General features: G+C 43.9%; 1 protein-coding gene across 3 annotated transcripts in view; it reads left to right on the forward strand.

Annotated features, from left to right (window-relative positions):
• Positions 1 to 15,827, forward strand: part of WDR72 (WD repeat domain 72) — a 266,149-nt gene extending 250,322 nt beyond the window's left edge. For all 3 annotated transcript variants that reach the window (XM_075855213.1, XM_075855215.1, XM_075855214.1), the window contains one exon: positions 14,731 to 15,827. In XM_075855213.1, the coding sequence (XP_075711328.1) occupies positions 14,731 to 14,786 (56 nt within the window). In that variant the 3' untranslated portion in view covers positions 14,787 to 15,827. The remainder of the gene's footprint in view (positions 1 to 14,730) is intronic.
• Positions 15,828 to 17,257: the final 1,430 nt, after the last annotated feature.

Genomic DNA, 17,257 nt, shown 5'->3' on the forward strand with positions numbered 1-17,257 from the left:
CCGCCCCTGTGCTTACTTCTCTAGGAAGTTTTCGCCCACGGAGAGTAACTATGATATTGGCAACCGCGAACTTCTAGCCATTAAATGGGCTTTTGAGGAGTGGCGGCACTTCCTGGAGGGGGCCAGACACCAGGTAACGGTCCTTACGGATCACAAGAATCTGGTTTTCCTAGAATCGGCCCGGAGGCTTAATCCTAGACAAGCTCGGTGGGCACTATTCTTTACCAGATTTAATTTCTTGGTTACCTATAGGGCTGGGTCCAAGAATATTAAGGCTGATGCTCTGTCACGTAGTTTCATGGCCAATCCTCCTTCCGAGAAGGATCCTGCTTGTATTTTACCCCCTGGTATAATCGTCTCTGCCACGGATTCTGATTTAGCTTCTGATATCGCGGCTGATCAGGGTGCAGCTCCCGGGAACGTCCCTGGGGACAAACTGTTTGTTCCCCTGCAATACCGGCTGAGGGTACTCAGGGAAAACCATGACTCCGCTCTATCTGGTCATCCTGGCATCTTGGGCACCAAACACCTCATTACCAGAAACTATTGGTGGCCTGGGTTGCCTAAAGATGTTAGGGCTTACGTCGCCGCTTGTGAGGTTTGCGCTAGGTCCAAAACCCCTAGGTCCCGACCTGCGGGCCTACTACGTTCCTTGCCCATTCCCCAGAGACCTTGGACCCATATCTCCATGGATTTTATCACCGATTTGCCTCCATCTCAGGGCAAGTCGGTGGTGTGGGTGGTAGTCGACCGCTTCAGCAAGATGTGCCACTTTGTGCCCCTTAAGAAGCTACCTAACGCCAAGACGTTAGCTTCTTTGTTTGTGAAACACATCCTGCGTCTCCATGGGGCCCCAGTCAATATCGTTTCTGACAGAGGGGTTCAATTTGTTTCCTTATTTTGGAGAGCTTTTTGTAAAAAGTTGGAGATTGATCTGTCCTTCTCCTCCGCCTTCCATCCCGAAACTAATGGCCAAACAGAAAGGACCAACCAATCCCTGGAACAATATTTAAGGTGTTTCATCTCTGACTGTCAATTCGATTGGGTCTCATTCCTTCCCCTTGCTGAATTTTCCCTGAATAACCGGGTCAGTAACTCGTCAGGGGTCTCCCCGTTTTTCTGTAATTTCGGGTTTAACCCAAGGTTCTCCTCCGTCTCCCCTGGTTGTTCCAATAATCCTGAGGTAGAGGAGGTTCATCGGGAACTGTGCACTGTCTGGGCCCAGGTTCAGAAGAACCTAGAGGCGTCCCAGAGCGCACAAAAGATTCAGGCGGATAGTAGACGTTCTGCTAACCCCCGGTTTGTCGTCGGGGATTTGGTCTGGTTGTCGTCCAGGAACTTGCGCCTTAAGGTCCCGTCCAGGAAGTTTGCTCCCCGATTTATTGGACCTTATAAGATCATTGAAGTCCTCAACCCTGTATCCTTCCGTCTGGAGCTCCCCCCATCCTTTCGCATACATGACGTCTTCCATGCCTCCCTCCTTAAACGCTGCTCCCCGTCCTGGTCCCCCTCGAGGATACCTCCTGTTCCCGTTCTCACCCCTGAGGGGGTGGAATTCGAGGTGGCCAAGATTATGGACAGTAGGATGGTCCAGGGCTCCCTCCAGTACCTGGTCCATTGGAGAGGATACGGGCCGGAGGAGAGGACTTGGGTACCTGCCCGTGATGTTCACGCTGGGGTATTGATCAGGAGGTTCCACCTTCCCTTCCCCACTAAACCGGGTCCCCTTAGTAAGGGTCCGGTGGCCCCTCATAAAAGGGGGAGTACTGTTAGGGATCTGCCAGGTACTTCATCTAGGTATACTCCTGGGATTAATCAATCCACACCTGAGGCCAGACCTGTTCGACTGACACCATCTCCCACCAACCAGGGTGGCAGGCTCAGGAGTGGGAGAGCCTATCGCGGCCTGGTCTGTCGGAGTTAGCTCCGCCCCCTGCCCTTTATTACCTGCCCTGTTCTCTCCCTCAGTGCTTGTAATTCTTTTGGATTCCTGGCCCCACTGCTGCTTGCTCCAGCCTGCTTCTGCCGTGCTTCTGCCTTGCTGCAGTTCTGCTTGACCTGCTTTGCCCCTGGCTTGCTTCTGTCTCCGTGCCCGCTCGGGTGTACTCACTTCGTCCTGGTCCTGACTGTTCGTTCGCCGCTCCGTTTCCTCGTGGCGTTCCGTGGCTACTGCCCCTTCCCTTGCGTGTTCCCTGTTTGTCTTCCTGTGCACTTAGACAGCGTAGGGACCGCCGCCCAGTTGTACCTCGTCGCCTAGGGCGGGTCGTTGCAAGTAGGCAGGGACAGGGCGGTGGGTAGATTAGGGCTCACTTTCCCTTCACCTCCTTCCTGCCATTACAATGGCATTGTACAATGCGTACATGCTACGTCGATGTGCAGGCCAGACGGGAACTTTCCTGGAATTTCAAGAGGTGATGATCAATAACCTAATCTTTAGGGACCAAGAAGGGGGGGCACCCAGTACTTCTGGAAGCGGGGCCACATGCATCGTACCAGGGCGGCAACACTTTCCAGGGGAAGTTCCCCAAACTGGCAAGAAGGGAAAAAGTCAAAAGAGGTGCAAAGTCTGCTATAAGAGGGCGATAAGGGATGACACAATACATCAATGTGACGCGTGTCCCGAATAACCAGAGCTCTGTATGAAAGAGTGTTTTAAAATTTATCATACATCCCTTGGTTTATAATTTACCCCAATTTTACTTACCCTGATGCACTCCGCACAGCTTATCCCCCCTCATCTTTCCCCTCTGAGCCCTGCTGTGTGCCCAGGCAGCTGATAACAGCCACATGTAGGGTATTGCCATACCCGGGAGAACCCACATTACAGTTTATGGGGTGTAGGTCTCCGGTCAAAATGCTCACTACACCTCTAGATGAATGCCTTAAGGGTGTAGTTTTTAAAACGGGGTCACTTCTTGCGGATTTCAACTGTACTGGTACCTCAGGTGCTTCTGCATACATGACTTCGCACTAGAAAATCCCCAGTAGGCCAAATGGTGGTCCTTTCCTTCTGAGCCCTCCCATGGGCCCAAACAGCAGTTTATCACAACAAATGGGGTATTGCGGCCCTCAGAACAAATTGCGCAACAGAATGGGGTATTTTGTTTCTTGTGAAAATAAGAAATTTTCAGCCAAAACTACATATTATTTGAAAAAAATAATTTTGTTTTCATTCCCAGCCCAATTCAAATTAGTTCTGTGAAAAAACTATGGGGTCAAAATAGTCACAACACCCATAAATGAATTCCTTGAGGGGTGTAGTTTCCAAAATGGGGTCATTTGTGATTGGTTTCTATTGCTTTGATAGCTCTGGGGCTCTGCAAATGCGACATGGCACCCGAAAACCAATCCAGCAAAATCTGGACTCCAAAGAACACACAGCGCTCCTTTCCTTCTGAGCCCTCCCATGGGCCCAAACGGCAGTTTATCACCACAAATGGGGTATTGCCGCACTCAGGACAAATTGGGCAACAAAATTGAGTATTTTATTTCTTGTGAAAATAAAAATTTATGAGCTAAAATGACATATTATTGGAAAAAATATATATTTTTTTAATTCCCAGCCCAATTCAAATAAGTTCTGTGAAGAAACTATGGGGTCTAAATGGTCACATTACCCATAAATGAATTCCTTGAGGGGTGTAGTTTCCAAAATGGGGTCACTTCTGGTGGGTTTCCATTGCTTTGATACCTCTGGGGCTCTGCAAATGCGACATGGCAGCCGAAAACCAATCCAGCAAAATCTGGACTCCAAAGAACACACAGCGCTCCTTCCCTTCTGAGGCCTCCCATGGGCCCAAACGGCAGTTTATTGCCACAAATGGGGTATTGCTGCACTCAGGAGAAATTGGGCAACAAAATTGAGCATTTTGTTCCCTGTGAAAATAAGAAATTTTGATAAAAAATTACATCTTATTGGAAAAAATGTAATTTTTTTAATGTCACAGCCCAATTGAAATAGGTGCTGTGAAAAAACTGTGTGCTCAAAATGCTAACAACAACCATGAATGAATTCCTTGAGGGGTGTAGTTTCCAAAATGGGGTCACTTTTGGTGGGTTTCCATTGCTTTGATACCCCTGAGGCTCGGCAAATGCGACATGGCACCCGAAAACCAATCCAGCAAAATCTGGACTCCAACAAACATATAGCGCTCCTTTCCTTCTGAGCCCTCCCATGGGCCCAAACGGCAGTTTATCACCACAAATGGGGTATTGCCACACTAAGGACAAATTGGGCAACCAAATGGGGTATTTTGTTCCCTGTGAAAATAAGAAATTTTGATCACAAATGACATTTTATTGGAAAAAAAGACATTTTTTTCATTTCACAGCCCAATTCAAATACGTGCTGTGAAAAAACTGTGCGGTCAAAATGGTAACAACAACCATAAATTAATTCCTTGAGGGGTGTAGTTTCCAAAATGGGGTCACTATTGGGGGATTCCTACTGTTTTGGCACCTCAACACCTCTTCAAACCTGGCATGCTGCCTAAAATATATTCTAATAAAAAAGAGGCCTCAAAATGTACTAGGTGCTTCTTTGCTTCTAGGGCTTGTGTTTTAGTCCACGAGCGCTGTAGGGCCACATGTGGGACATTTCTAAAAACTGCAGAATCTGGACAATACATATTTAGTAGTGTTTCTCTGGTAAAACCTTCTGTGTTACAGAAAAAAAAATGAATAAAATTGAAATTCCGCAAGAAAAAAGAAATTTGCAAAGTTCACCTCCACTTTGCTTAAATTCCTGTGAAATGCCTGAAGGGTTAAAAAACTTTCTAAATGCTGTTTTGAATACTTTGAGGGGTCTAGTTTTTAAAATGGGGTGTTTTATCAGGGTTTTCTAATACATAGGTCCCTCAAAGCCACTTCAGAACTGAACAGGTACCTTAAATAAAAGGCATTTGACATTTTCTTAAAAATATGAGAAATTGCTGTTTATGTTCTAAGCCTTGTAACGTCCAAGAAAAATAAAATAATGTTCAAAAAACGATGCCATATGGGAAATGTGAACTAGTAACTATTTTGGGTGGTATAACCGTCTGTTTTACAAGCAGATGCATTTAAATTCTGAAAAATGCAATTTTTTCAAAATTTTCTCTAAATTTTGCAATTTTTCACCAATAAACACTGAATATATCGACCAAATTTTACCACGAACATGAAGCCCAATGTGTCACGAGAAAACAATCTCAGAATCGCTTTGGTAGGTTTAAGCATTCCCACGTTATTACCACATAAAGTGAAATATGTCAGATTTGAAAAATGGGCTCTGAGCCTTAAGGCCAAAACAAGGCTGCATCCTTAAGGGGTTAATAAACAATGGCAACATGTATTATACATATGGGAAATGTTAATTAGCAACTATTTTGTGTGGTATAACAGCCTGTCTTGCAAGCAGATACATTTAAATTTAGAAAAAAAATTATTTTTGCAAATTTTCTCAAAATGTTGGTGTTTTTCAATATTAAATACTGAATGTATCAACCAAATTTTACCAGTAACATAAAGTCCAATGTGTCAAGAGAAAACAATCTTAGAATCGCTTGGATAGGTAAAAGCATTCCAAAAGTTATTATCACATAAAGTGACACAAGTCAGATTTGAAAAATAAGGCTCTGTCAAGAAGTTCAAAAGTGGCTGCTGCGGGAATGGGTTAAAAGCGTTAACTTACACTCATGACCCCCTCTTTTAGGCAGATCAGGGGGCTACTACAAAGAACTATGTATGGTGGACACGATGCCTCTGTGTATTATAAAAATTCCTATTGGCAATAGTAAATGGTTCCCTAGAAGTAAAAGCTGATTGCAAAAGGTACCAGAAACGCACCACATCCCAATATTAGCTCATATTCGTGACAGGCAGCTACTGGGCAGGGGTTCTCCAAAGTGTGCAATTCCTTTATATAAGTCTTCAGAGGGAAAAATAGAACAAAGTATACACATCTATCATGTCAATTCCATTATTTTTATGCTGATACAGATTAAGGTATAAACAAAATCCTTAAATGGTAATTGTCACCTCTTTTAACCATGTAATTGTAAGCTAATAAAATAGTTTCTAAACCTAGACATATAGAATGTCCTCTTTTTTTTACTTACAGGCCCGGGTATCAGAAAATAATATTTTAGACACACTTTAACTCTATATGGAGTCTTTAGGGCAGATGTACTAATGTCGTAAAGGATTTAGATGGTGTAAACTTAGACTAGGCAGTTACAGGGTGCGCCAAATTTATCACAGTTGTGCATTGCTGTATCATAAATTGGGCACATCTTGCTAGACATGTTCGACCCTTTTCTCTTCCTTATACCAATTCTTAGTTGGCTTAGTTTACACCGTTTTTTTGTGCCTAAAGTTGTTGCACGCCAGTGGCTTTAAATCAAGCCCACGTTCCATCTAAGCTTGTCGAATGAGGTTCAAAAAGTGTCTAACACAGTTAGTAAATGTGGCGCACAGTATTTAGACCAGAATTATGACACAATTTGAGCAAGAATAATAGCGCATTTTAAATAGTAAATTCGCCCCTAATTTCACAAATCTCTGTTGGCCATGAAACCCATGGTTGTCACTCTCTAAATATAGTCAATGTCTTCTGTTAATTTCTTCTTCACTGAAACCGAAACGGAAACAATTCGTATGGCTCCTTATGAAGTCATAGGCATACCGAGGTACAGTAGGGCAGCATACACCTCTATGTGGGCCATATTAACAACTTCTTACTACTTGAAAATTGTACAGAGCCATAGTACATGAGCTCTTAGGCCAGGTTCCCACGTAGGGTAAAAGCTGCAGAATTTCTGCAACGGAATTGTGTGCGGAAATTCTGCAGCGTTTACAGTAGCAGCAAAGTGTGTAAGATTTAGTAAATCTCATGCCCACGCTGCGAAAACGTCAATAACTTGACCTGCAGTGCGGAATGTAATTTTGTAGCACGCCAATTTATGCTGCGTTTCTGATGATTTTTGTTGCGGGTCTTCCCCATTGAATTCAATGGGATACAAAACTCGCAACAGAAAGCCAAGCATTGTGACTTTTGCGGTGTTTACACTGCAAAAATCACAACGCCGGAAGAAAAAAAAATACTTACCCAGAACGCCCCGTTCTTCCTGCAGTCTGGCCTCCTGGGATGACGTTGCATCCCATGTGACCGCTGCAGCCAATCACAGGCTGCAGCGTCACATGGCCTGCAACGTCATCCAGGGAGGCCTGGAACGGACGTCAAAGGAGGGAGGGGGTAAGTATGAACTTCCTTCAGCAGCAGATATTACGTTCGAAAAACTGCATCACAATGTGGTGAGATTTTTCAGGAGGAATGTTCTGCGAGTTCCAGGTCGGATACCTTTTAACGAAGCATATCTGCCCCGTGGGAACCCGGCCTAGAGGGTGGCAGCAAGAAAAATAATCTGATTTTAGAGTATGCTCACACGTTCACAGATTTCTTACAAAAATTTCTGTAAGTGAAAAATCTGTTCCATACATCTAAATGGGGCTTGTTTCTGCATCATGTACATGAATTTTTGCAAACCCCATTCAGGTAAAGGAGACAGTCACAGACATTTCTGCAACAACTGTGCCGTGCAGAGGCTTAGCTAGAAACTCCAGCACCCAGGGCAAAGATTCAGTTTGGCGCCCCCCAACCTCATTCCCGACATCTCCTTCCCCCTCGCCATGTTTGTTTTCTCTACCAATCAATGACGTGTCATTTCTTTTCCACATTTTTTTAAATGTAACTCGAGCATAAAAACATTTGTACATTTTACAAGCAATATAGTTCTATACACAACACCAGAACCAAGCTCATTACACATATACAGCACCAGAACAAAGCTCAGTACATAGATACAACACCAGAACCAAGCTCAGTACATAAATACAGCGTCAGAGCCAACCTCAGTACATAAACACAGCTCCAGTACCAAGCTCTGTACATACAGTGGTGGAAATAAGTATTTGATCCCTTGCTGATTTTGTAAGTTTGCCCACTGTCAAAGTCATGAACAGTCTAGAATTTTTAGGCTAGGTTAACCCCTTAACGCTCCAGGACATACTATTATGTCATGGTAAGTGCATCGTTCGCGCTCCATGACATAATAGTATGTCATGGAGTAAACACGGCGCCGTTCGCGCGGGGCGCGTTCATGAGCTGTGATAGCTGCTGTTTCCGACAGCACACTATCACTGCTCAATGTGCCGGGACCGATCGCGGAGCTCCCCTGCCGATTAACCCCTCAGAAGCCGCGTTCAATAGCGATCGCGGCTTCTTAGGGGTTAATCCGCCATCGCCGGCCTGCTACACGATAGCGGCCGGCGATGGTGACTATGGCAACCGGACACCAAACAATGGCGTCCGGCTATGCCATAGACGGAAGCCTAGTGGGTCCTGACAACGTCAGGACCCACTAGGCTTGCTGTCAGTGAGTAGCTGACAGTTCTAATACACTGCACTACGCATGTAGTGCAGTGTATTAAAATAACGATCAGGGCCTCCTGCCCTCAAGTCCCCTAGTGGGACAAAGTAATAAAGTTAAAAAAAAGTTAAAAAAAGTTGTGTAAAAATAAGAAAATAAAAGTTTTAAAAGTATTAAAAGTAAAAATCCCCCTTTTTCCCTTATCAGTCATTTATTATTAATAAAAATATAAAAACAAACAAATAAACTATACATAATTGGTATCGCCGCGTCCGTAACGGCCTGAACTACAAAATTATTTTGTTATTTATCCCGCACGGTGAACGCCGTAAAAAAAATAATAATAAACCGTACCAGAATCACAATTGTTTGGTCACTTCACCTCCCAAAAAATGGAATAAAAAGAGATCAAAAAGTCGCATGTACCTAAAAATGGTACTGATCGAAACTACATTTCGTTACGCAAAAAATAAGTCCTCGCACGGCTTTATTGATTGAAAAATAAAAACGTTATGGCTCTTAGAATAAGGTAACACAAAAAGTGAGTGATTTTTTACCAAACGTATTTTATTGTGCAAACGCCATAAGACATAAAAAAAACTATAAACATCTGGTATCGCCGTAATCGTTTCGCCCCGCAGAATAAAGTGAATATGTCATTTATAGCGCACGGTGCACGCAGTAAAAACAAATGAATAAAAAAACAATAGTAGAATTGCTGTTTTTTAGTCACCACGCCACCTAAAAATAGAATAAAAACTGATCAAAAAGCCGCATGCACCCCAAGAAAACTACAATGGATTCCTCAAGGGGTCTAGTTTCCAAATTGGGGTCACTTTTAGGGGTTTTCCACTGTTTTGGCACCACAAGACCTCTTCAAACCGGACATGGTGCCTAATAAAAAGGAGGGCTCAAAATCCACTAGGCGCTCCTTTGCTTTGGAGGCCGGCGCTTCAGTCCATTACCGCATTAGGGCCACATGTGGGATATTTCTCAAAACTGCAGAATCTGGGCAATAAGTATTGCATTGCGTTTCTCTAGTAAAACCTTTTGTGTTATAAAAAAAATGGTATAAATAGGATTTTCTGACAAAAAAAAAAAAGAAAATTTCACCTCTACTTTGCTCTAAATTTCTGTGAAACACCTAAAGGGTTCATAAACTTTCTAAATGCTGTTGTGAATACTTTGAGGGGTCTAGTTTCTAAAATGGGGTGTTTAATAGGGGTGTCTAATATATGGGCCCCTCAAAGCAACTTCAGAACTGAACTGGAACCTAAAAAAATAAATAAATGAGGCAATACTTCGCTTCTTACATTATACTGATAATGAGCCGTGCCCACCCCGAGATGACCCCAGTTTTGACCGTTTGTATAAACGGAGACCCCTATTAGACCGTTTCAGTGCCCGGTTTTCCCAAGCATTCACCCCCGAGAAGTGTATTTCTATTGATGAGTCCCTGGTAGATTTTCAAGGGAGGGTTCAATTCCGCGAGTACCTGCCGGGTAAGAGGGCAACGTATGGCGTGAAGGTGTATAAGCTGTGCGAGAGTGCATCAGGGTATACCTACAGGTTTAGGATATATGAAGGAAAGGCCACCCCCAAACCAGACTGCATCCTGGACTACAATAGGTACATGGGAGGGATGGACTTGTCAAATCAAGTCCTGAAGCCCTACAGCTCCATGCGGTGTGGTATAAGAAGCTGGCCGGGCACATCATACAGATGGCTTTGTACAATGCGTACGTGCTACGTCGATGTGCAGGCCAGACGGGAACTTTCCTGGAATTTCAAGATCTAATCTTTAGGGACCAGGAAGGGGGGCACCCAGTACTTCTGGAAGCGAGGCCACACACATCGTACCAGGGCAACACTTTCCAGGAGAAGTTCCCCAAACCGGTGGAAAGGGAAAGAGTCAAAAGAGGTGCAGAGTCTGCTATAAGAGGGGGATAAGGAAGAACACAATATAGCAATGTGACACGTGTCCCGAAAAACCAGGGCTCTGTATGAAAGATTGTTTTAAAATGTATCATACATCCCTTGATTTTTAATTTACCCTGATGCACTCCGCACAGCTTACCCCCCTCATCTTTCCCTTCTGAGCCCTGCCGTATGCCCAGGCAGCTGATAACAGCCACATGTAGGGTATTGCCGTACCCAGGAGAACCCACATTACAATTTAAGGGGTGTATATCTCCGGTGGCGCATGTTGGGCACAATATATCGGACACTGACATGCCATATATATATATAAAATTGCAAATCTTACTCTGCACCATCTGCTGCGCATTATCTTTTACACAGTACCTGTGGGGTCAAAATGCTCACTACACCTCTAGATGAATGTCTTAAGGGGTGTAGTTTTTAAAATGGGGTCACTTCTCGGGGGTTTCAACTCTACTGGTACCTCAGGGGCTTCTGCATACATGACTTAGCACCAGAAAAGCTCCAGTAGGCCAAATGGTGGTCCTTTCCTTCTGAGCCCTCCCATGGGCCCAAACGGCAGTTTATCACCACAAATGGGGTATTACCGCACTAAGGACAAATTGGGCAACAAAATGGGGTATGTTGTTCATTGTGAAAATAAGAAATTTTGATAAAAAATGACATCTTATTGGAAAAAATATCATTTTTTTCATTTCACAGCCCAATTCAAATAGGTGCTGTGAAAAAACTGTGCGGTCAAAATGATAACAAAAACCATAAATGAATTCCTTGAGGGGTGTAGTTTCCAAAATGGGGTCACTTCTGGCGGGTTTCCATTGCTTTGATACCTCTGGGGCTCTGCAAATGCGACATGGCACCCGAAAACCAATCCAGCAAAATCTGGACTCCAACAAACACATAGCGCTCCTTTCCTTCTGAGGCCTCCCATGGGCCCAAACGGCAGTTTATCACCACAAATGGGGTATTGCCGCACTAAGGACAAATTGGGCAACAAAATGGGGTATGTTGTTCCCTGTGAAAATAAGAAATTTTGATCAAAAATGACATCTTATTGGAAAAAATATCATTTTTTTCATTTCACAGCCCAATTCAAATAGGTGCTGTGAAAAAACTGTGTGGTCAAAATAATAACAAAAACCATAAATGAATTCCTTGAGGGGTGTAATTTCCAAAATGGGGTCACTTCTGGTGGATTTCCATTGTTTTGATACCTCAACACCTCTTCAAACCTGGCATGCTGCCTAAAATATATTCTAATAAAAAAGAGGCCTCAAAATGTACTAGGTGCTTCTTTGCTTCTAGGGCTTGTGTTTTAGTCCACGAGCGCAGTAGGGCCACATGTGGGACATTTCCAAAAACTGCAGAATCTGGACAATACATATTTAGTAGTATTTCTCTGGTAAAAACTTCTCTGTTACAGAAAAAAATTTAATAAAATTGAAATTCAGTAGAAAAAATGAAATTTGCAAATTTCATTTCCACTTTGCTTTAATTCCTGTGAAATGCCTGAAGGGTTAAAAAAAACTTTCTATATGCTGTTTTGAATACTTTGAGGGGTCTAGTTTTTAAAATGGGGTGTTTTATGGGGGTTTCTAATACATAGGCCCCTCAAATCCACTTCAGAACTGAACAGGTACCTTCAAAAAAAGGCTTTTGAAATTTTCTTAAGAATATGAGAAATTGCTGTTTATGTTCTAAGCCTTGTAACGTCCAAGAAAAATAAAATAATGTTCAAAAAACGATGCCAATCTAAAGTAGACATATGGGAAATGTGAACTAGTAACTATTTTGGGTGGTATTACCGTCTGTTTTTCAAGCAGATGCATTTAAATTCTGAAAAATGCTATTTTTTGTAAATTTTCTCTAAATTTTGCAATTTTTCACAAATAAAGACTGAATATATCGACCAAATTTTACCACGAACATGAAGCCCAATGTGTCATGAGAAAACAATCTCAGAATCGCTTGGATAGGTTTAAGCATTCCGACGTTATTACCACATAAAGTGAAATATGTCAGATTTGAAAAATGGGCTCTGAGCCTTAAGGCCCAAACTAGGCTGCGTCCTTAAGGGGTTAATTTTACCAATGAGAGATAGATTATATATAAAAAAAAAAAAAAGAAAATCACATTGTCAAAATTATATATATTTATTTGCATTGTGCACAGAGAAATAAGTATTTGATCCCCTACCAACCATTAAGAGTTCAGCCTCCTCCAGACCAGTTACACGCTCCAAATCAACTTGGTGCCTGCATTAAAGACAGCTGTCTTAAATGGTCACCTGTATAAAAGACTCCTGTCCACAGACTCAATTAATCAGCCTGACTCTAACCTATACAACATGGGCAAGACCAAAGAGCTTTCTAAGGATGTCAGGGACAAGATGATAGACCTGCACAAGGCTGGAATGGGCTACAAAACCATAAGTAAGATGCTGGGTGAGAAGGAGACAACTGTTGGTGCAATAGTAAGAAAATGGAAGACATACAAAATGACTGTCAATCGACATCGATCTCGGGCTCCATGCAAAATCTCACCTCGTGGGGTATCCTTGATCCTGAGGAAGGTGAGAGCTCAGCCGAAAACTACACGGAGGGAACTTGTTAATGATCTCAAGGCAGCTGGGACCACAGTCACCAAGAAAACCATTGGTAACACATTACGCCGTAATGGATTAAAATCCTGCAGTGCCCGCAAGGTCCCCCTGCTCAAGAAGGCACATGTACAGGCCCGTCTGAAGTTTGCAAATGAACATCTGGATGATTCTGAGAGTGATTGGGAGAAGGTGATGTGGTCAGATGAGACTAAAATTGAGCTCTTTGGCATTAACTCAACTCGCCGTGTTTGGAGGAAGAGAAATGCTGCCTATGACCCAAAGAACACCGTCCTCACTGTCAAGCATGGAGGTGGAAACATTATGTTTTGGGGGTATTTCTCTGCTAAGGGCACAGGACTACTTCACCGCATCAATGGGAGAATGGATGGAGCCATGTACCGTCAAATCCTGAGTGACAACCTCCTTCCCTCCACCAGGACATTAAAAATGGCTCGTGGCTGGGTCTTCCAGCACGACAATGACCCGAAACATACAGCCAAGGCAACAAAGGAGTGGCTCAAAAAGAAGCACATTAAGGTCATGGAGTGGCCTAGCCAGTCTCCAGACCTTAATCCCATCGAAAACTTATGGAGGGAGCTGAAGATCCAAGTTGCCAAGCGACAGCCTCGAAATCTTAATGATTTACAGATGATCTGCAAAGAGGAGTGGGTCAAAATTCCATCTAACATGTGTGCAAACCTCATCATCAACTACTAAAAATGTCTGACTGCTGTTCTTGCCAACAAGGGTTTTGCCACCAAGTATTAAGACTTGTTTGCCAAGGGATCAAATACTTATTTCTCTGTGCACAATGCAAATAAATATATATAATTTTGACAATGTGATTTTTTTTTTTTTTTTTTTTTTTAATATAATCTATCTCTCACTGGTAAAATTAACCTAGCCTAAAAATTCTAGACTGTTCATGTCCTTGACAGTGGGCAAACTTACAAAATCAGCAAGGGATCAAATACTTATTTCCTTCACTGTATATACAGCACCAAAACAAAGCTCATTACATATATCCAGCAACAAAACCCAGCTCATTACATATATAGAGCTCCAGAACCAAGCTCAATACATATATTCAGTACCAGAACCAAGCTCAGTACATAAATACAGCTCCAGAACCAAGCTCAATACATAAATACAGCCCCAGAACCAAGCTCAGTACATAGTGACCTGCTCTCTTCTGCGCATGTCTCCTAGGGTTGAACGACGCAAGCAGCGCGATGACATGATCGCGCCGCTTGCATCTATGAAAAGCGCTGATTGGCAGAGCAGAATGACTTTCCCTGTCAATCAGCGCCTTTCAACGACGCAAGCGGCACAAAGTATCGCGCCACTTCACTTGTAGAAAGGCGCCGAATGGCCGGGCACGGAACGAACCCGGCCATTCATTGCTTCTAATTGTACCTCTGTCCTATAGACGCAGGTACAATTATATTACAAAAGGTGGTGGCGGCGGCTGGTTTCAGTGGCGCCGCCGAACCCTCAGAGAGGCAGCAGGCCACCGTCATGGACGGTGCGGCCCTGGCGCCCCCTCTAAGTTGCACATGCCCCGCCTGCCCCCCCCCAGCTACGTCCCTGGTGCTGCGTGTGAACATATGCATATTGACCCTTAGTAAGAGTCGCTGGTGACATCCACAACTCAATTTAGATCATTGTATACAATTGTGTATCAGGGATATTTACAGAAAAATTTCATGTCTTTTATTTAATTGATTGAAATTCTCTTAAAAATTTAATTTTTCTAATGTATTTTATTTTCTCTTTCAGATGAAAATAAGCAGAACCCTTGGATGTCCAAAGTGTGCTACTGCAAAGTGTGTTAAAAGAATATTTGCAATACTAACATAGTATCCTGAATGACAAATGAAAACTATATTAATGTATAAAACCATCACATAATTTTAAACATGGGTTAAAAGGAGAAAAAAAAAATCATTAAAAAATTATCCATTACATTGATTTGTCAACAAGAAGTTAGACATATTTATATCAGTGAACTTTCAAGAAATAAACAAAAGCAACCATAATAATTACTTCTGATGTATGTAAATACATCATGGCCACAAACTTATACAGAAGAAAGCACTACTTACTAGGCCCAATTTCGGATGGCATTAATATGGCCACACTTCAGCATCTGTATTATGGCTGTAACACATGAATCCCTCACAGTTCTACTGAATAGAACATCGTGATCTAAGATCGGTTCATGAAAACTGCATGTGGTCTGTATTATGTGGATACTAAAATGTGGCCACAATATGGCCGTCTGAAGCTGACCGTGATCAGAAAAAGAGAAAAGTTAACACTAAAGCCTTATTCACATGGACATGTCCGTTTTGCGTGCGCAAAAAACGCTGCATTTTGCGTGCGCAAAAGGTCCGTGTGTCATCAGCATATGGTGTGCGGCTGTGGGATTTTCGCGCAGCCGGCATCATGATGACACTTTGGTTTTATGTTTACAAACAGAAAAGCACGTGGTGCTTTTCTGTTTTCATTCATTGTTTTGACTACTGTTGCGCGAATCACACGGGGCACCCGGAAGTGCTTCCGTGTGTTGAGCGCAATTTGCACGCACCCATTGACTTCAATGGGTGCGTGCTGCACGAAACACGGGCAAATATAGGACATGTCGTGAGTTTTACGCAGTGCACATACGCTGCGTGAAATTAACTGACAGTCTGAACGGCCCCATTCACTTACATAGGTTCGTGCGACGGGCGTGAAAATGACGCGCGTAGCACGGACGTATAACACGTTCGTGTGAATAAGGCCTTATACCAATTCTGAAGAACAGATCTTTATTAATGCTCATATTTATGTATAATATATAACATTCTGTTTAATAAAGGATCTTTAATCTATCTAAATGTTTGTGTTTTATTTTAACACTAGTTTTCTGAGTTCTATTTTAAGATGCATGAGTATTTGATCAAAGCATGACCTTTGAGTTTACCTACACTTTATGTAGTAACTACCTAACATATACCCAGTGGCGTAACTACCGCCGTAGCAGCCGTAGCGGCTGCTACGGGGCCCACGGCATCAGGGGGCCCGTGTCGCCCGCCGGCACGGGCCCCCCCCCATGGCCGGAGGTTCCGCTAGCAGCCGCTATGGCTGCTACAGCGTGACGCCACTGAACACGACTACGGCAGAGCAGGGAGGTATCTCCCTGCTCTGCCATTAAACAAAAGACATGTATCCCCTATCCACAGGATAGGGGATATATGTGTGATCGCTGGCATTGATAGGGAGAACGGGGGACTGAAAGTCCCCTGAAGTCCTCCATCACAAACCTCGGACTTCCGGGGTCTGTGTCGGCAGCTCTGTAGAAATGAATGGAGCGCCGGTCGCGCTTGTGCGCATGCGTGACCAGCGCTCCTTTCATTTTTAGTGAGCTGCGCAGACGCGGGAAGTCAGAGGCTAGTCATGGAGAACATTGGGGAACTTTCGGTCCCCCGTTCTCCCTATCAATGCCAGCGATCACACATGTATCCCCTATCCTGTGGATAGGGGATACATGTATTTTGTAGGACACACTGTAGGTCGCATTTTTTTGGGAGGGGGGACGCTGTATGACGTTCCCTATGGGGGGGCTGTATGGCGTTCTCTACAGGAGGGGCTGTATGGCATTCTCTACAGGGGGGGCTGTATGACGTTCTCTACAGGGGGGGGCTGTATGGCGTTAGCGCCATATAGCCCCCTCTGTAGATAACGCCATACAGCCCCCCATGTAGAGAACGCCATACAGCCCCCCTGTAGAGAACGCCATACAGCCCCCCCTGTAGGGAACGCCATACAGCCCCCTCTGTAGATAACTCCATACAGCCCCCTCTGTAGATAACTCCATACAGCCCCCTCTGTAGAGAACGCCATACAGCCCCCTCTGTAGATAACTCCATACAGCCCCCTCTGTAGAGAACGCCATACAGCCCCCTTTGTAGATAATGCCATACAGCCCCCTCTGTAGATAACGCCATACAGCCCCCCTGTAGATAACGTCATACAGCCCCCTCTGTAGAGAACGCCATACAGCCCCCTCTGTAGATAACTCCATACAGCCCCCTCTGTAGAGAACGCCATACAGCCCCCTTTGTAGATAACACCATACTGTATGGCGTTATCTACAGGGGGGCTGTATGGCGTTCTCTACAGAGGGGGCTGTATGGCGTTATCTACAGGGGGGGCTGTATGGCGTTCTCTACAGGGGAATGTATGGCGCTATCTACAGGGGGGCTGTATGGCGTTCTCTACAGAGGGGGCTGTATGGCGTTATCTACAGGGGGGGCTGTAT

Source organism: Rhinoderma darwinii, chromosome 3, assembly GCF_050947455.1.
Source record: "Rhinoderma darwinii isolate aRhiDar2 chromosome 3, aRhiDar2.hap1, whole genome shotgun sequence".
In the NCBI taxonomy this organism is placed as follows: Eukaryota; Metazoa; Chordata; class Amphibia; order Anura; family Rhinodermatidae; genus Rhinoderma; species Rhinoderma darwinii.